Source organism: Macrosteles quadrilineatus, unplaced genomic scaffold, assembly GCF_028750875.1.
Source record: "Macrosteles quadrilineatus isolate MER2022 unplaced genomic scaffold, UCM_ALF_1.0 Scaffold_2__2_contigs__length_208266976, whole genome shotgun sequence".
Classification (NCBI taxonomy): domain Eukaryota; kingdom Metazoa; phylum Arthropoda; class Insecta; order Hemiptera; family Cicadellidae; genus Macrosteles; species Macrosteles quadrilineatus.
The window spans coordinates 38,437,376-38,458,326 of NW_026542595.1; the positions used below are offsets into that span (position 1 = coordinate 38,437,376).

General features: G+C 34.9%; 1 protein-coding gene across 1 annotated transcript in view; it reads right to left on the minus strand.

The window, feature by feature from the left end:
- The window catches only part of LOC128987204 (ras-related and estrogen-regulated growth inhibitor-like), a 149,337-nt gene that overhangs the window by 53,445 nt on the left and 74,941 nt on the right, over positions 1–20,951 (minus strand). Inside the window, exon 4 of the mRNA XM_054407949.1 lies at positions 7,097–7,173. Coding sequence (XP_054263924.1) covers positions 7,097–7,173 — 77 coding nt within the window. The remainder of the gene's footprint in view (positions 1–7,096; positions 7,174–20,951) is intronic.

Here is a 20,951-nt window from a genome sequence, read left to right on the forward strand (position 1 = left end):
AGGAAGAGTTTACAAGTGAATCCGATGCTTCAAATGCAATCCTAAGACAACAACTCAGAAAATGGGAGATCTTCCTCCCCAACGAGTCCTACCTTCAAGAGTGTTCAACAACTGCGGGACGGACTTTTTAGGTCCATTCTCAGTTAAACCTTGCAAATTAAGGAAGTCCTGTCCAATCAAAGTATACGTTTGTATCTTCATTTGTTTTTCTGTCAAGGCTGTACATTTAGAGGTTGTTACAGATCTCAGTTCCGAAGCTTACCTAGCAGCATTGACAAGATTTGTCTCTCGACGAGGGTTGTGTAGCAACATCTACTCGGACTGCGGAACAAATTATGTAGGTGCCGCTAATGAAGTTCAAAAGATTGTTAAGAATTTTTTCGTCCAGAAAGAAACTCAAGAAGCTCTTAGTAAGTTTTCCATGGAAAACAACATTAAATTTCATTTCTTACCTCCCGCAGCTCCGCACCAAGGTGGCCTTTGGGAGAGAACTGTCCGCAGTGTCAAACACCATCTTCGGAGAGTCATAGGGGAACAGATTCTTACTCTTGAAGAGTTCATCACACTAACAACTCGCATCGAAGCAATTCTAAATTCACGGCCCTTAACCCCACTTTCATCTGACCCCAGCGAAATTAATTGTTTAACTCCAGTTCATTTTCTGATTGGAGGACCTCTTTTATCTCTTCCCGAAGCTGACTGGAATGATGTCTCAACAAACAGATTGTCAAGGTGGAAGTTTGTTCAAGCATTAACCCAAAGTTTTTGGAAAAGATGGCAAAAGGAATACCTCTACACGTTGCAACAACGAGGGAAATGGAAAAGTCCTCAACCTAACATTAAAATTGGAGATCTTGTCCTATTGCATGAACCAAACCAACCTCCCCTTTCATGGAAAATGGGACGTATCATTTCAACCTCCCCAGGGCAAGATGGTCTTGTACGAGTTGTAAGATTAAAAACTTCAACAGGAACACTCTCCAGATCTATAACTAAAGTCTCACCCCTCCCAATCAATGAGTAATAAAAGAAGGTAAGACTGTTAACCAAGAGTTTATTGTAAATAATATGTTCATTTCTAAATAAATTTTTTTTCTTCTCAATACTTGATTATTAGGTGAACCCCACTAAGTGGTTCACGGGCGGGGGTATGTTCAGTAATATTCAGTATAATTAACTTTGTTATAATAATGCTTTCTATCAACTAAAAATAAATACAGATGGCATTGGTTTTTATTTTGTTTTGATGTTTAAAACAACATATGTGATTTAACAATGAAATAATTTATTAGTAATTTTGTTAGTTGAAAACAAACACATCAAGACTCAAGATCCCTCTCTCTCTTTTGTAATGTAAATGTAAAGCTCTGTGAAATTGTTGAAAGTTTATTTGTTAATATTAAAACTATTTGTTAATTGTATCTCAGTGTTCTAATTTGAAGAATCAAACTCCGCTTAACTTATAAATACAGTCCACTCCACACGCTACCGAAATTCTACACCAGGCTTATTTTTACACCCACAACTGATACAAGATACTGTTGAGTGTTCATGATCTCAGCTATGTTGGGTAGGGCGACAGCTGAGCAATTCAATCGCTTTGCTAAACGACACTTACAGACAATAAGCGGTTTCAATCATGGAGACCTTGTCGCTGTCGTCAAACGTCAATCACATTTATTTATATCCGGTAATAACCACATTTGGCATTGAGTAATTTATGTTGGAAAGTCTATGGGTTTCAAATAATTTTAGCTACATCCCTAAACTTGACCTTAAACATTATACAGGAATGCCATGTCTTTGCTTTATTGACGTAACAGTTTTATATTATACTAATTTAAAAGCCTTATACTTAGCTTTATTTTAAAGTATTTTATCATTATTCAATAAATTCCTTCTCACCACCTCTGAATTGCGTTATATGAAGGATGAACTCTTTGAGCATGCGGTGAATGGTTTACATAAGAGAAGATAGAGTTACAAATTTAAGAAAGATTTGTCGAAACAAAAATATATATAGGTTATATGGTACAATGTTTTAAAGTATCCTTTTTATAAATACTACATCATCAACATAAATGAAACGTTTTAAACTAGATTTTTACCTAGCGACCTTAACAGGCATAACAACCTTCATAGTGCGTTCTAAAGTACGGTATGATTCAAAATAAACAAAGACTTACTAATGGTGCTATTTAAGAATCAATTGTTAAACCTTAGAAATAGTTAAATATACTTCGTACAACAAATTATTACGAAATTAAATCTTAATTCGCGGGAAGTTTTGAAATGTTGTAAACTTTTGCACTCCCAATAGCTGGGTTGCTGCGTAAGTATAAATAAATTGACTTGAGTACTGTCATCAATTTTTCAAACTGTGAATTTTTGGGACCATATTAAGTTATAATCTTCGAACTAGGCAAACAATTTTTTGTACGCTGTCTTGTACTTATTAAATATATTTGTATTAAACGAATGTTTTTTAATGACGTCTGTAAAATGAATATTACGTCAAGTTTGATTTATGTCAATGCTCTACCTTATACCAGAGAAGAAACATTCTGATGCCGTTGTATATTCGTCAAGTGTCTCGCTTCAGGCCAAAGTGTTTGACTACCTCATAATGAGGAGATTTACTACGCAAAACTCGAACGGTAGTTAATGAAATACTGCAGACATAATTTGAGTTTGGGCTCAGAACAAACATAGTTAGTTATTCTCGCTTGGCGACCTTCACCTACAAAAGGAACATACGACTCCATAATCACTATACTTACAACGTTTGTATGAAAATTAAACCTAAACGTGGGGCACATAAAACATGCGGTAATCTTAATTAATTGTGTTCAGTAAAGCGAATTTAGTAAATTAATAATTAACCAGAGGCTCAATAGAGGCGACCCTAACCCACATATGTTGACCCTACAGCTCCAGCGGTTGTTAATAAGGCTGTTGGGCCGGTCCATAACCAGTAACCGATATTTAATCAAGGAGATAACCGAGCAGGTAGTCCGCGACCGCAACCGAGAATTAGGCGAGCCTGCTTGTGGAAGGGTAGAGGCGCCACTGGTTGTGCAAGGCTTGTAACTTGTAACTTGTAGCTTGTAACTTGTACGCTACACTTGTAGTGGACGTGATGACAAGTCTGTGTTTAGCGTCGCTCAGCTGTGATTTGTATCGTATCGACCTTGACAACTTGTTTCACTGGTATTACCGTCATATCGTTTGAAGAACGATCTAATGGACGTTGTTTATTGTTGAATACATTTGCAAAAGTAGGGCGTGAAACGGCCAGTAATTATTTAATTACGGTTTTCAGCCAAGAAGGACTGTTGAATGTGGGGATTAGTTATGCATGTAGTAAGGAAATATGACCGATTGACAATTATGGTAGAGTAAAGAAAGTTATGGTCAAGTGAGATAAAAATGATTTAATTATGATTAACTAATCACGTTGTAAATGCAAGAGAAGTGTTGTAGTCAGCATAAACTATGCTAGTATTCAGTGAAAGAAAATTTTAGTTCTATGATCATTATAGTGTAAAATTTGAAATTAGTGTTTTGTTATCCAACAAAAACATTTACTAAATTAGTTTGTAAATTAGATTCCTTAAAGGTCAAATGTTTCGCTAAATAATTGTCATTCTTCGGTAAAATGCATAATACATAATCGTAAAAGTAACACAATGTCAAAGACAGATGACATTGGAAGATGTTCGGAAAGTAGTATTTTCAATCTAAATTTCCAAAAAAAAAAAAAAAACGGGAAAAGATAGAACCAATTGTAAGAACTCATTTGCTGGTTTATTTATAGGTTCACTAAGCCGTAGACCAGAGTCATTATTTACCAAGATAAAGTTGTTACTTAACATCGAGGGCAAGGGAGCATCTAGAAAGGGAAAGCATTTCGTTTCACGCAATCTTATCATAACTCTATTAGGTATTGAGTCAGGCCAAGCCTATAACAACTAACAACATTCTTTGTGTCTGTCCCTTCTCACGATGAGGTTCTTATCAGTACCCTTGTCAGTGAACCACCTGGTTCGGCTGCTTAAAACCATCAGACATTCTTTATGACAAAAGTGAACCTTAGGTTGAACCCTTAATTGACAAAGGGCTGGACTACAGAAAGAACCACTTTATACCTTCTTCTTTCGGCATTGTGATACATTTTTCATAGGCTACAGTAGTTTCTATGCTTTGACTTAATATTTATAAAATATTTATTTGCATCTCGATAAAATTTCATACAAATAACTTTCATATTTTAGTAATTTTTCTGTTATGAACAATAGTGTTTCAGAATTATTTAAAAAAGTGTTAAGGCTTTGATCCTGATAAAACTAAATATCAATATTATAATATTAGCATTTGAACAAATGTTTTTATCGCACTTATGTATTTTCTAAATTTAGAAATATACATATGTATAAATACGTTCTTTCACGCAGTAGGTGCGAACTTTTTACCACTAGCTTGTCTAAACGGTTATTTAGTCACACACCAATCCTATAGGAAGTTCAAATAATATTTCACACCAATGCTTTAAACAATTTACTTGAAAGTGACGTAATATATTCACGTAAAAAGTATAATTGACCATGAACTGACTACGCTTGAACGCACATCTAGCTTAGTAATGTTTAATTTTTATTTGGTAGTAAATTCGTCATAATATAGAATATAATGTATTAATTCATATTAAAATGCGGATCAATCTTACAATTTACTAGTAAAAAGTCAATCTTTTTTTAGATAAGTACAGGTAAATGCGTAGTAGACCCGTCAGTAGCAGGGATGACATCAGCAAAGTTAGAGATAATCGCAGTAGAGCCATGACGGTCCCAGGCCGAATAAGCCCAGAGGTGGTAAGGTTAGCTACGCTCGCTAAACCGCATTGATCAAGTCCCACTCAATATACAAGATTAGATACGTGCTAAATAATCCGACTGACCTCTGTCGTATTGTTTATCCCTGAAATGTTTTTATCAGTTGTATGATTTTAAGAAGTAACAAATCGCCTTATAAGGGTTGTAAAACAATGTTAAAGGAATGTCAATTTTATATTGTTCAAGAAATTTTCTTAACCATATGGAGGTGGTGAGTAACTCAACTGGAGTTACCCCCATAATCAAGGGATTGCTCCTATCAATCAATTGCTTTATGATTTTTAAACATTCGATGAGCATGGTGCAGGCCTAAAAGACATATCATCATAAAATCTCTATGCCATACAAACCCAATGAGTGAGCTGGTCTAATGGTAGGGCGCTGGACTTCGGTCTCTGAGGTTTTGGGTCCAAATCCCGCTGTGTCACCGATGGATTTTATCTTAGTGATAATGCCATGACCCCTGGGTCTTCCTTTTTTTTCCTAGGACGCTAGGCACGAGCCCAGGATTCTTTTTCACATTACCTTAGGCTAGACCTAGGGTTTGTGGCATTATCACTGAGATGAAATCAATTGGTGATTTCGCGGGTTCTGAACCCGGGACCTCTTTGACCAAAGTCCCGCGCTTATACCAGCTCGCTCCCCTGGGTCTAGCTTGAAATAATGTGAAAAATATTGCCTGGCTCGTGCCTAGTGTCATAAGACAATGACATTGCTTTGCGTCCTCACCAACGAATCAAGGTGCCCATATTGCCAAAATACTTCTCAAACATTTAAAATATAAAATTAATATTCACATAATACTAGTTTTTCAATAAGATATTTACTTATCCCTGCAAATTCAAATAACACAATCCTGTTAATGTTTGGCAGTACAGTCCCGTAGTAGCCTAGTAGCGTGGTTGTGTAGTGAGGTCAGTCAGCAGTGTTTTGCACTAACTAGCCCCGTTTCTAGAAATAGTTGTATAAACAATGTTCACTCGGCAAGTTCATGAATGTAACTCACATCAAACGTGTGTCGAGTTGTGAGTAACGTAACGACTTTGATGACGCAAGACTCATGATTGTTCAGACTGCTGACATACACACAAACACACCGCAACTTGTATTTGATATGTCAAACGTATGGCGTACATTCTGCTTGATCCACAAGGCAATTGCAACGCTAACACAAACCTTACGACCTTTAATATGGGATTTTAAACAATAGCTAATTGCAAAAAAATAATATACACACGCGGAATTTTCATGTATTTTTACAGTAATTTCATAAATATGAAATCTAATATTAGCTTGTACAATCAGTAAACATTTTCGTTATTGGTACGTTTTTTTGGAATGTGTGCAAGATGTATAAGCTAATTAGATAACTACTGGCAATTTAATATGATATAAATACAATAATAAGTATTCTTTTTTATGTTCTCCTTGTTAACGTGGTTTTTCGGTTAAATAGTAAAATGTAGGTTCATGTAACAACTGAATAACTAAAATTAGTGTTTTTAAGTTTTCAGATTAACGACTCAAATAAAAGAAAAATGCTTAGTAAAAGGTAATATAGTAATAGAGCGCGGGCTTTGGTTTCCGAGTTCACGTCATATCAATCTCCAATTTCAGGAATTGATAAATCTTCAGCCTTCATAGGTGCTATCGGTGATATGTACAATACATGCAATGAATGAACTTCATTAAAATCTAGTGGCAGCCTTAGGATCAATAGCTTTCAGTTGTGCTATAGGCCTAACCCCACAACCCTCTAGGCTTAGCCTGATGTAATGTGCAAAGTAATGTGGTTCCGGGCTAGAACCTAGGGTTCAAATATGTAAGAAAAGAGCATAAAAAAATAGTCTTTGCATGCTCGGACACCAATACAATTTTGGTTTAACTTTTTAACTTGAGCATTCATAATTGTATGAACACTTTTTATACAAACAATCTATTCATACTGATCAGCAAAGTAAAATCATTGACCTCTAGTCAAAGATAAAATTTAATTCATTACATATGTTTTCCTTAACACTTTTGGAATTTTGAATGAGCAATTTGATTGATTGTTTCGGTGGACAAATATTGTTCGTAGATAATACAATCGGATGAAAAATGTAGCTGAGTGGTATGAAGAGTAATATTTGACAAACGTAGTATTACCTTACACATAGTGGCATATTGTTATTGAATGAGTGGTGGTGGTATTTGATACTTACGGCACATTTACACGTGTCTAGAATCTCAACCTCCGTGGTGACGCTGTCAAACGTGACGTTGTGTCTGTACATGAAATCTGAAACACAACATTCAGGGTCATTGTCTGAGGTGTCCTCCAGCCGAGCGAGCAAAGGGTACAGTATTCAGTATACAGTATACAGTATAGAGTATACAGTATACAGTATAATGAGGTCAGGTTGATACTGTACATTAATATCTAAAACATATTAGATCAAATTATAGCTTATCCCATAGCCGTATCAATATTATCTTTAAAATTCACTTAGTGGGTTCATCAATATAACAATGCATGTATGTTTAAATTTGTATTTATTTTTCCAGAAAACGTATATAATATTTATGGTTTACTTCTCCAAACCAATTCAGTCTGATTGGAATTAAGCCACAATAATATTGAAAGTGTTTATGTCATGTATTAATGATTGTTTACTGGTTAATTTAATCTTAATTAAGATAAACATTGATTACTTCTGATTTTCTATTGCTAAATAAATTAACAGCTTCATTATTCTTAAATGCAATGTCACTTTTTTGCACGTCACAAGACACTACAGCTACTTTACTCAGTACAATTATATTCTTTCGAAAACTGTAAGATGTTTTGAGGTCAGTGAAAAGAAATATCATTATAATTGTTTATACGTAAAGTCGTATTTTATAACTACATTTAGGAGTACAACAAGTACGCATGAAGAAGAGCACTCTTCACAATCTTTTAAACCAAAGGAATCGTATGGAATTTATTATTTTAATGACTCAATTAAAGCAGCGTGCGAAAATGTGGTTCTAAAACCTGTCTAAACGAGTTTTGGCTCTGCAGTCTACTTCAGTGTCATCTGAAACCTTGGTTTAAGTGTTTCAATGCGTACAGTTATGTGACCAATACTACTTCACTCATAGATATAAGAGGGGGGTAGATATAGCGTATTGAGTAGACCAAGGAAAGCCAAGACCAAACAGAGATATGAGTAGATGTTCAGTGACGGTATACAAAAACTTTACCTTTACTCTTAAAGGCATATATCAGATATGTATGATATATGCAGAGCATAATTTGAGGGAGCCACAATATATTTTTAAAATCTGGCATTCAACGTAACCAACTGATGACAAGGTAGCTTATTTGAGATGTGGTTGATTCCCAACTTATGTCAATCGAAGAACAATGTAAATGTTCGTCCAAGTCAAAAATCAGTTGCAGTGTCTGTTTTCTTGGTTTATTTGTGTACTTGGACAGATATAAATTAAGAATTTTACATTTCAATAAGCTATATGATGTACCATTTCTTTGCACTATTTAACTATTCAACTATTTAATGATATTATTACTAAAAAATTCGTTTAGCCGAAAGGTTTGCTTTTATAAAAACGAAATGCACTTTCAGGCTTTTATATTAGTTAAATAAATTAGCTACGGGTAAATTAAAATTATATTTGTGTTTTGAATACCCTTTATTAATTTTTATATTTTTTAACCACACAGAAACCGTTAGTCTAAAAACGGAACACTTGTCCTAGCTAGTAACATCTCCAATGGAACCAGTATGTTTTTTTGTATAACTTGTAAAATCATATTTTTTCGCCAGGTGTCTTCTTGCATCCTTGATTTACACATGGATGAACATCTCAGTATACGTTTATAAAACATTAAAACAACTGTCTTGGTCATATATAATCACTTAAACCATCTTTTAAAGTTCTTTGTTTTTTTTAGAATGATTAAAAGCGCCACTAGGCTTGTTGGGGCTGGTCTGTCAAAATAAACACGATATACAGTACTGAGGTAATAAATAATACGGCTATTTGGTTGATTAAGTTTAAAACATACCACACACCCACATAATTTAATTTTTCAAACGCTCAAAGGTTGAGTTGTATGAGAGATGCAATCATTATTTTTAAAGTCTTGTGTATTCCTTTACTTAATAACATATAATGGCTTATTCTTTTTTCAGCTCCTTGGTAAGAGTTTCAGTAAAGAAATGCAGTTTAATGCAATGGAACCAAATAAATTACAGTAATTCTGGTATCTAATTATTCGTATAATTGAACAATAATTATCATCCCTGATTATTATTGTCATCCCTGATTAGGAAATCAGTTAAATTACAGAAGCAACCAGTTTCGGCTCCTAAATTGAGCCATAATCAGGCTGTTTATTTCTAATCATTAGATTGAGATCTTCAAATGTAAAACATACAAAATAAACACTTAAAGAGAAAACACAGACGGTCAAGATATTTAAGGTTACCGGACGGCACTAACTTGGCGAAATGCAAGTCCAGAGATCCCTCCATCTCAACGCCTAAACCGGAGAATATCCAATCAGTTTTCTGCGTGGTAAAGACAACAATTATTGTGATGTAAGGTCATAAGATCTATTAGACAATTTTTTCTATTTTTGGGTGAAAATTTCATGGAAGTGTATTTTACGCACAAGATAGCTATAATACTTTTGTAAATTGGAAATACATTGAATATCCATAGTTACTATACGCTGGAGGTTTTTGTATAGCACATATATATTAGATTTATGTATACAGTTACATTCGGCAATGATAAATTTCATTAAGTATTGCAGTTGGCCCATAACTCCATTTCTCCATTTTTGTATGCCACCTTTTAAAGATAAATCTGCTTGTGAAATATCGCTAGTGCATAACACGCCTCTACCTGATGCCAAGTTTGTATCCACCGAAGGACACAACACCAAAATGATCCGGAGATTCAAATATGAAAATGACCTCACTAAAAACGCCAATCACAGATGTTCCGTGCAATATGAGGCCAAGGACGGAAAAACAATAACGAAGGAAATTTTGTTGGGGCCTTATGACTATGGTAACAAATCCAGAGACTGCAATGAAATATGGCTAATTCACAATGAACCGACAGAGATTTCCTTTATAATTAAGTAAAGAAAACCTGTAATAAATTAATAAAAATGGAGAAATACAAATGATCTACTAAGCTATTACACTCACTGCTTATTCAACTAATCTAAAACACCATTAATTTCAGTGACATAAGGCACTGCATACAAAAACAAAATATTTCAATGGTCCTGCTAAAATTTTTTTGATAGTATCAAAAATTTTCTGAATCTGTGTTATCCTAAAATCCAATGATACTTTATGTATTAATCCTATATTTATTTACAGTTCAATAAAATGCTTACCGTTACAATCAGCACCATTAGGTATCTGTTCTGTTCAATAAAGCAAATTCTAGTGGGATGATTCGGGTAAGTAGTACAAATTGACTGACGTAACACTGTATTTACATACTAGGCAACTTTCTATTTTCATTATCGGTTGTCACTGGTAGCTGATTTTATATTCGGGTCGGGTAGAGGAAGTGGCAGCACGCACGTCTTGGAGACGTTAACGGGTGGGTAGAACTTACGCGTCCTTCATTATCAACTAGTGGCCTACATTCATCGTCAATGAACTGTTTGAAAACAATGCACTTTGCTAAATTTCTTAATGTATTGAACACTACAATACAACCGTATAGTGTTTATGAAAATGTTAATGCCAAGAAAATGTATAGATGATTCAAGGAATGTGATAATGTGTGGTCTTGTGAAAAAAACTAGAATATATTTTACAAATTAAAATAATACGTTACCCCTTTATCTCCACACTTAACCTAATAAGTTTTTCGTCACTAAACAATAACGCTGATTCTCAATTATTGAAGCACTTCTCTATATTTATTGAATTAATGTTAAAATTTTCAAAGCAATTTTCTTTCTAATAATGCTGGAGTCGAGAACGGAAGAGTCTGCAATTAATCAAATTTACACTTTCATTGTTTAAAATTCGTCCCGTTAACAAAATTCTTTTTATTTGTAAAGTTAGTTTGTGTTTATAATCTGGGCGTTTAAAAAATGTTCCTACAGTATGTATCCCCTTGGTTAAATTGGGACAGATTATAATAGTAAATAGTAAACTTAATAAAAATTGCGCTTGTTTGTGTTAGAGGAGTATGACACATTTGGATAACGGTAAAATTTGTTCGTATATAACAGGAAATAAGAAGGAAGCTATTTTGGAAGCCAATTTGCAATGGTAAACAATGTACACTATTTACTTTTATCAATCATTTTTTATGATGCAGCATGATTGAAAACCCGGAACTAAAATTAATGTATTTTCAACTCTTCCTCATTTCCGTTAGACTAGAGCTAGTGTTAAAAAAGAGTCACTTTAGGCTATAGTAGAGCAATATACTGTTTAAATACAGTTAAGAGTTCGGGTAGCCACAAAGTGGCCAAATATATTGATATCATTGAATCCAAACAAATTAGTTCATGCTTAACGAGACTCTGGTTATACTTTAACAAGCAACTGCAAAGTCTCATAATGGAAACTGCTAGTACAAACTAGGAAAATATAAATTTATATTCATGAACATTAAAAAGCTTCCACAGGTAAAACATAATACCGGATACAGGTTGCTATAAACAATATTTTATATTAAAAGTTTTACATTTGGACATTTACATTTTATCAACGAAAGAGAACTAAAGTCACGAGACAAGGCTAAGTAAATGCAAACCTGTTGTTTATATTCCAACTGGATAGCAGGACGCTTCCATTCAAATTTATTGCGATCCGCAGAGATAAGAGGAGTGATAAGATGGGATTTACCACAGAGGGTGTAGACCGAGTGACCTGCTCCAGATCCGCCCTTTCCCCTGCCTTGCCGTTATAATTATCAACCAATGCCAGCGTGAATCATTTTCAGGAAGAGAAATCTTCTGCGCTCTTTTACATCGGAGCAGCTTAAAATTGCTAATAGTGTAATTGATTGTAGTTTATCAGGGAGAGAGTTCAAGTACCACTGTCCATTTCCCTTTTCCTTTTTGCTACTTACTCAACGTCAGGTAGTAGCACTTGTTCCTTTACACGCAAGTATCTTTTTGACCAACACGACGCTAAGGAATAATTAATCGCAGTTAATTAGTTTTAAAGAAAAATTAATTTAATTAATAGGTTGGCTCCGAATATGTTCACTAATGCACAAGGCGAAAGTAAGGCTTTTAACAGGAGTTTCGCTGTTTTTGCTTATTAGGTGTGTAACTACTCTTCCCAGAAGCGCCGTGGGCGATGGTCCGGCTGTAAATTTGTTTCTTTGCTCGTCAGACGTCGTTAAACGATGAACGTGTGTTGAGCCTCGGTGGTGTATCGTTTCTCCCACTGAGCTTCTGCTTCTTATACTGGACCAACCTTTGGACTCTGTTTTGTATGTTGATTCAAAACAGAAGGTAGATAGTTTCTTTGCTCGTCAGACGTCGTTAAACGATGAACCGGTGTTGAGCCTCGGTGGTGTATCGTTTCTCCCACTGAGCTTCTGCTTCTTATACTGGACCAACCTTTGGACTCTGTTTTGTATGTTGATTCAAAACAGAAGGTAGATAGTTTCTTTGCTCGTCAGACGTCGTTAAACGATGAACCGGTGTTGAGCCTCGGTGGTGTATCGTATCTCCCACTGAGCTTCTGCTTCTTATACTGGACCAACCTTTGGACTCTGTTTTGTATGTTGATTCAAAACAGAAGGTATATAGTTTCTTTGCTCGTCAGACGTCGTTAAACGATTGAGCCTCGGTGGTGTATCGTTTCTCCCACTGAGCTTCTGCTTCTTATACTGGACCAACCTTTGGACTCTGTTTTGTATGTTGATTCAAAACAGAAGGTAGATAGTTTCTTTGCTCGTCAGACGTCGTTAAACGATTGAGCCTCGGTGGTGTATCGTATAATCCACTGAGCTTCTGCTTCTTATACTGGACCAACCTTTGGACTCTGTTTTGTATGTTGATTCAAAACAGAAGGTAGATAAGTCATAAGTCATAAGTCGTTTATTCAGCAAAATTAACATAAAATGCATTAGCTACGTCAACAAAACAAAATAAAATACAATTTTTACATAACAAAAAAAACTCTCTTGTATAAATCAAAACTGTCAACTATGCTACTATATTTACCCCACCAGTTCTAGGGCAAAGAAATTCACGAACGCTGCAGAAGGCATTATCCAGCAAAAAATTCTTTAGTTTTTTCTGAAATCTATTTAAATCCTGTTCGGTCTTTAGGGAAGGAGGAAGGTTATTGAAAAGCTTGACGGCATTGTATTGAAAGTTCTTTTGGAAGAATGAAGTTGAGTGTTTAGGAATTGCAAGGTCGGAAGAATTACGAAGTGGATATCTATTGTTGAGCTGTGAACAAAAAGAAGATATATTTTTTCTGGTGAAGGATAGTGTTTCGAAAATGTATATGGATGGAAAGGTTAGAATTCGGAATTTTTGGAAAATGTCTTTGCAGGATTGTCGTTTAGGTAGGGAAAATATGATGCGGATGGCTTTCAATTGTTGTCGGAAAAGAAACTTCGTCTTTTCACTTTCACTACCCCAGACAGGGACAGCATAGGATAAATATGGATATACAAGCCCATAATAAGCAGACAGGAGAACTTCTGAATTTACTGTTTGGCTAAGCATACGTAGCATGGAAATACCAACTGATATTTTTGTTGTGACATGTTTGATATGTTTGTGGTAGTTAAGATTTTCATCAAGGACCACACCAAGGAACTTAACCTCTTGACAGGGATGGATCTCATTTTCACCCAACAGTAAGCTAAATGTTCCTTTTTTTTTGTTTGTTTGATGATTTGAAATGCTAAATTGGAGAAGTTGGGTTTTTTTGCATTTAGGACAAGATGATTATCCTCACACCATTGGAGCAGGCTATTAGATTCAAGAAAAATCTATTGCTCAAGTGTTTCTGTAGAATGACTGGATACAGTAAGAGATGTATCATAGTAAGAGATAGTTTCTTTGCTCGTCAGACGTCGTTAAACGATGAACCGGTGTTGAGCCTCGGTGGTGTATCGTATCTCCCACTGAGCTTCTGCTTCTTATACTGGACCAACCTTTGGACTCTGTTTTGTATGTTGATTCAAAACAGAAGGTAGATAGTTTCTTTGCTCGTCAGACGTCGTTAAACGATGAACCGGTGTTGAGCCTCGGTGGTGTATCGTATCTCCCACTGAGCTTCTGCTTCTTATACTGGACCAACCTTTGGACTCTGTTTTGTATGTTGATTCAAAACAGAAGGTATATAGTTTCTTTGCTCGTCAGACGTCGTTAAACGATTGAGCCTCGGTGGTGTATCGTATCTCCCACTGAGCTTCTGCTTCTTATACTGGACCAACCTTTGAACTCTGATTTGTATGTTGATTCAAAACAGAAGGTATATAGTTTCTTTGCTCGTCAGACGTCGTTAAACGATTGAGCCTCGGTGGTGTATCGTTTCTCCCACTGAGCTTCTGCTTCTTATACTGGACCAACCTTTGAACTCTGTTTTGTATATTGATTCAAAACAGAAGGTAGATAGTTTCTTTGCTCGTCAGACGTCGTTAAACGATTGAGCCTCGGTGGTGTATCGTATAATCCACTGAGCTTCTGCTTCTTATACTGGACCAACCTTTGGACTCTGTTTTGTATGTTGATTCAAAACAGAAGGTAGATAGTTTTTTTTTTTAGAAAATTGATTACATCGATTACAACCAATTACATTGTACTATATGACATTGCATTACATTATCAATTGAGATGGGGCTATAACTAAGCTTAAGCAAATACAGGTGAAAAATTATCGAGTGAAAGGCCTCGTATACTTTTATTGGTTTTTAGGCCAAGACCATTAATTCAAATAGAAGTGCAATGATAAACTACAGCCACGTCCAGTTTCGTACTATGAAAAGGCTTCTTACGATATTCAGGATCCAATGCATTATTATGGCCACTCAGCTATAACACAAATTGACTGTGCAAGTTTTATGTCCAAAGATTCAATTAGCATATCAATTGCCCCTAAAATTTTAACCTTTCACGATCCCGTGTATACAATGATGTTATCCACGAGAGTAATTGAATATAGTAACTAAACACTTCTAAATCAAGGAGAATCATTACTGTAATCGTTACATGAGCCATCTATATACTGACCACACATCATACTCTAGTCTTAATGTCTCTCTATTGACGGGATTCCACACATTTTCATGTTTAATTCTATGTCTCATTAGAGTAAGCGTGTCAATATGCTGAAGACACAGGTAAAATGATGTCAAATTTAAGTACTAATGGTTTAGCCTACTTGACAGTAACTATTACGTAAACGTATTGAGTAATGATTGTTTGCACAGTATTGTAAGAGTTACAGATTTGGTAGTGATGTCGCAAGTGTTGAGAGATGCAGCTAGTGATCGCGTGTGGAGCCTGACCTGTCACTTGATGAACGATAGCGGCAATCGTGACGAAAATAATAATACCTACTCTGTGCAATCTATGAGCTCATAGAACTCCTCATTACCTGATGTGCGACTTATTGTGCAACTTTGACATGAGGTGGCATTTATGTTAGTTAAGTTTTAACTAACATGGTCAATCTTTTTAAAAATAAATAAGAAGGCTAAGAATTGAAATGAGCTTAATAATCGCTTATCATTAGGAAAATATAATATTATTTGTAATAATATACATACTTTTATTAACATTTTCGTGATTATTGCTATACCCTAGTGTTTAGTAATAGTTAGTTATATTGATCAGATAAAATTCAATAGATTTTTTTTTAAGAACATGGTTTGGAAAGAAATGACAATTGTAAACAAGTGCAGTAATACAAACAGATTAAACAATCAATAAAACATATTATTTTATCTTCAGAAGGCAGACAGTATATAGTAGACATATAATACTTCTTACAACTAGGGAATTTCCAATAATGGTATTTCTGACACCTACAATTTATAAAAAAAACATACTAATAGCTATAATCTGTGTCTATTTACGTTCTCAATCTCACTCTTAGGATTGTAAAATTACCTCTACCAAAAACTGAGCCACTTTTATCCTAGTATGATCTGTGTTTCTACATCTTGCACCTACGTATAGGAATGCTGTGGTAGCTACACACAATAAAGCACATAGCCAATTAATTACACGTTTACAAGTTTTGATTTAAGTGGGCTTAAGTAATGCTTTTATTGGAAAATGTAATCACCACATTAAGACCATCAGCGCTATCTCTAATCGAGCGGCTACTTATGCTAAAAACAGGTTAGCACTCCTAACCTCACTACCTAACCTAACCTAACCTAACCTAACCTAACCTAACCTAACCTAACCTAACCTAACCTAACCTAACCTAACCTAACCTAACCTAACCTAACCTAACCTAACCTAACCTAACCTAACCTAACCTAACCCTTCAAAATAATAGTTTGTTATCATAGAAACATGACAATCGTAGAATGCGAGAAAATCAAATATAAATTTGTAGCTAGATACGTTTACAAATGTTTTGCAATACATCATTTAGTTGAACGTGCATAGAGTTTCCATAGTTTAGTGCCAAACGTAGGGCAACTTTTTTATGCTACTGCCTTTTTATGTGTTAGAGGGTGGCTGAAATAGATCTTGGACTTTCCTTTATCAAAGAAGTAATTTCGAGGCTCGTATTTTAGTATCACGATTGCTTTTAGAACTTCCTCTTACTAAATATAATATATAATTTTTATCTGTATTACTATTTATATAACTAACTGCATATTAAATACCAGGAACGCATATTTTAGTGAGCTTTTAAAATCCAAGACATTATATTGTCTTCAAAATTTTTTTTTTAGGACAATCTAAAGAAATTCGGAGGATAATATTCAAATTAAATCAAATCAAAAATTCCTTTATTTAGCAAGCGTTCCTCAGTATATACTGCTTTACAGGATAACTCTTGTCAATTTACTAATACTATATAAAACTAATAACAGAAAGTATAATCTAATCAGAAAGTATATATACAAGCAAAAAACTTTATTTACATTTCTATTTTAATCTATTTACAAAATTTGAGGTACTTCATTCAAAGCTGTATGCATTTCTTTCATTTTATTTCTGAAAGCTGGAACACCCAGCAACTTAAGATCACAGGGGAGGACGTTGTACAACTTGGGTCCAAAGTAAGAAAAGCCTCTCCTGCCAATCTCCAGCCTCACTCTCGGGAAGTGAAACTGCTTGTTCTGTCGAGTATTGCACCGAGACACCCGATCAGGTAAGCTGGTTCTTTTTTGACCAGCACCCGATGAACCAGAGTGCAGGTTTGCATCCTGCATACGGCTGCTGAGGGCAAAAGACCGGCAGTTTTTTCAAATTCAGATATATGATCGCGTTTCCGCAGACCATATATAAATCTTACTGCGGTGTTCTGAAGTTTTTGAAAATGTAAAATTAACGTATCGCATTGCACGGATTTATTGCATTAACGTATTATTTACGTATTGCGATCTTAAAACAACGTAAACAAAGCGTAGCTAGAAGCTAGTATTTGCCAATCTGGTCGTGTTTAATCTATCAAATCGCAAACATTCGGTGCAGTTAGTCACACCGGAGTTGTGCGTTATTTGGCCGCCGCGGGCGCTGCGAACTCTTTGTTCATTGTTAACTACAATTGGAGCATTGTTTGATTTATTGGATCACAGTCACTCGAGCAATGCCCAATGCCCGTGAGGCTGCTAGTGCAAGACATTAGCTCTCTAGCCCTCTAGCCTCTAGTCGACCAGTCGATCTTTACTGGGCAACAGATTGATATCTGTAAAGCTCAAGGTTTCATCTTAGATAAGCGATATAAATCTACTGTTGGTTTTGTACTGGACATTACTCATAAACCGAGATTTAACAAGAGTGAGAGTTTTTAGATTTATATTGGCTAAATATTTAACAGTAAATGGGGGGTTTGATGTTAATGTAGAGTTATATTTTTAATAACTATTTTAATTTGTTGCAGAAAATGCATTACATTGTAAATTTTTGCGTTTAACTATTGATATCAATCTCATTTTGTGACTTGTGCCAACAATCTCGTATATGATAAAGTGCTCACTGAATATGTTATTGTAATTTACATATTGGGTGTTTCAAACTCTTTTCTCTTGATAGCGCTTTACAATACTTAAAAAGAAATCTCCTGGTGTAGTAAGTTACAAAAATTACACCCCATAACTAGAGCCTAAAAAGCCAAAAATTTCTTCACAAGCTTAGTCAACAATCAAGGCGAAAGCTGTGGACTGAGCAAAAGTCAAAACCTAAAGTCATTTTTAACTCGTGTGATGGAGTATAATTTTCCTCATGCCCCATTACTCTCTAAGCCAACTAATTCACTTCACAAAAATAGTTTGTATCGTTTACCTATACTAATTTACTTCCGGAGTTGTCACTATTTTGCTTTAGAGTACAAAGCGTTTTACCGATTGATTTCCCTGTTTGTTCTGTTGGTCTGTTATGAGTGTTTAAAGAAAGTTAGATACATAAAATATTATTATACAAACGGAATAACGAGTTAAAAATAAAATTACTGACATATCCGACACTTAAATAGATATATCGTAGAAAAGGAGACACAGCTTTAAACAGTTGTAAAGCTGTTTGCATACCAAGGTAACTCATTCCAAATAGAGGTATTGTCATAATTCTTAGGTACAGTAAAGGTTTATTGGGTGTGTCCTGAACTCCAACTGAGAAACTTGTATGTGTAACAGAAGTATTATTTGCTGCAGTATGACGAGGAGAATATTTGATTAGGACCATCTGTGGGGTCGCGACCTAATGTAATTCGACTCTTTGTTGGACCACTGTTTGTCTGTGACGTCACCAGCTGCTGGAATCTCGTCCCGTCTGCGTCCGCGGCTCGCGCAGCCAATTATTTCCCAGATACAATCGAGCGATTCGTGCTTGATGAAACGATACCCATTAAAACGGTTTAACATTCTTCAGATGCGCTGGGCATTGGCGTTCTAACACTTGTATCGGGTTTCAACATGTTTGTGTATGTTTGTTGATCCTGGTATCTCGTTGATCTGTTAGTGTTAATAGTAGACCAGCAAATTTAACACTTTAAACATTTATTATTACTCTGTTGTAATTTATTGTTAGTCATTACACATTTTAACAATTTCTGGTCTCAAAGTGTTTGTGTGTCCTGGTTTTATATTGACATTTTCCCAGTTTACTACAAAACCCAATATTGAAATAGTTATTTGTGTAACAAGTGGGCAAAGCGGCACTTTGCTGCACACTAGAGCAATGTTTACGCACGGAATGTCTTAGTGCAGCTAGGGCCTTTTGCACTCGTGTTACACATTATATTTTTCCTACAGTCACTATAAAGCATATAAATAATTCGTCTTTCAAACACTATACAAAACGTGTTTAGGTTCAGCTGGCAACACAAATAGGTGCCCTAGAGAAAGTAGTACCCGGTCCGTATCACTCCGCTATTTTTCCTCGGCAAGAAATGTGTTCCGCGACTTGAGAATATAGTTCCGTACGTTTTTGTAATTTGAAGTGGTTTCAGCGCCTAAAAAAATGCTTTAAAGGTATTTTCTTGTTTACTAAGATCGTAGGAAAGTTTTAAAAACGTTTTAAAGAAAAGTCCAGAAAGATCAGAAATACCGAAACTATAAACCCGAAATGACAGGTTAAATAGTATTTATAACAGTCAATCAGCTGCTCATAGTATTATTATCTTTAAGTGTTGCCAACATATTTCCAAGCGTACACGGATTACGTGCATAATAGAACCACGCTGTTTTGTGTTGTTTCGTTGGAATCCTGATGTGCGCCAAAGTATAAACCGTACGACAAAGTATAAATATGCAGCAATTAGCAGCTGTTTGTACTAAACAGTACAAGGAAGCCAACTTTGTCGGGTGACTGTAGAAAAAAATAATTTCATACCAGTCATTGTAATCCCTACTTATGACTGTGGTATTAATATGCTTGCATGGGTTTCTGTAGTAATAATTTAGTACTTAGTGAAAAACGAACAAGTATGGTTTAACTTTTTGGTCAACATAGAACATTTCAAAGATTTTTTTATTGTATTTATTTTAAATTAAATTTAAAATTATCCTCATTAAAACATTAAACAATGTTTAGTCGTACATAAACCGAAGAAGAGAAACGTAGTATTAAGGAAAATCTATTGAGGTCATTTTGATAGGTAGAAAATGTAAGTTTAAGTATGTACCAATACATATATATTTTATATAAAAATCTAGTGCCAATAACGACAATGAAATACTTCTCTAAACTTATGTATCTGCATGGATAATATCGACGTTTTCCCATAAGGCTGTTGTAGTGGCTCACAGCTGCCGGCTGTCTCGAGACAGGCTGCTTCCATTCTCTGACTAAACTTACTTCTATATCTGTTAATATATATTTCGGTATAGACATATTTCGTAGTACTTAAGCGAATGACGACCATTGGATCTGATGATGATTGGAGTGTCCAGTCGAAATCGATCACCACTTACAATCTTTTGTATTTATTTATCGGCTTGTGAGTAACAGTATAAGTGTGAATATATTTATTACAAGTGTTATTGAACATATTTTTGTCTTTCATATAATTTAATAATAATTACGATGCTGATTAGGAAATTATTCATAATTACTTGTCAAATTAAAAATAAAAATAAAAAAACTGAAAAGATAAAGCAATTGGAGAAAAATTATGTTTCATCAATGCAAAGTAACGGGGATGTAGTAGAAGGAAACGGTTAGGTGTGGATTACACGTTGTAAGTATTGCAATATAGTAAATTAATTTGTCTTTAAAATATATTGGGTTAATTTTATACTAGATTTTTCAGGAACTACAGGTTTTATTAAAATTAAAATGTGATCTCAGCAAAGAAATATGCGTGCCAAGAAATTTAAGGAAAATGTAATGTTAAGTTGATTATTTTACCAACCAAGATACGC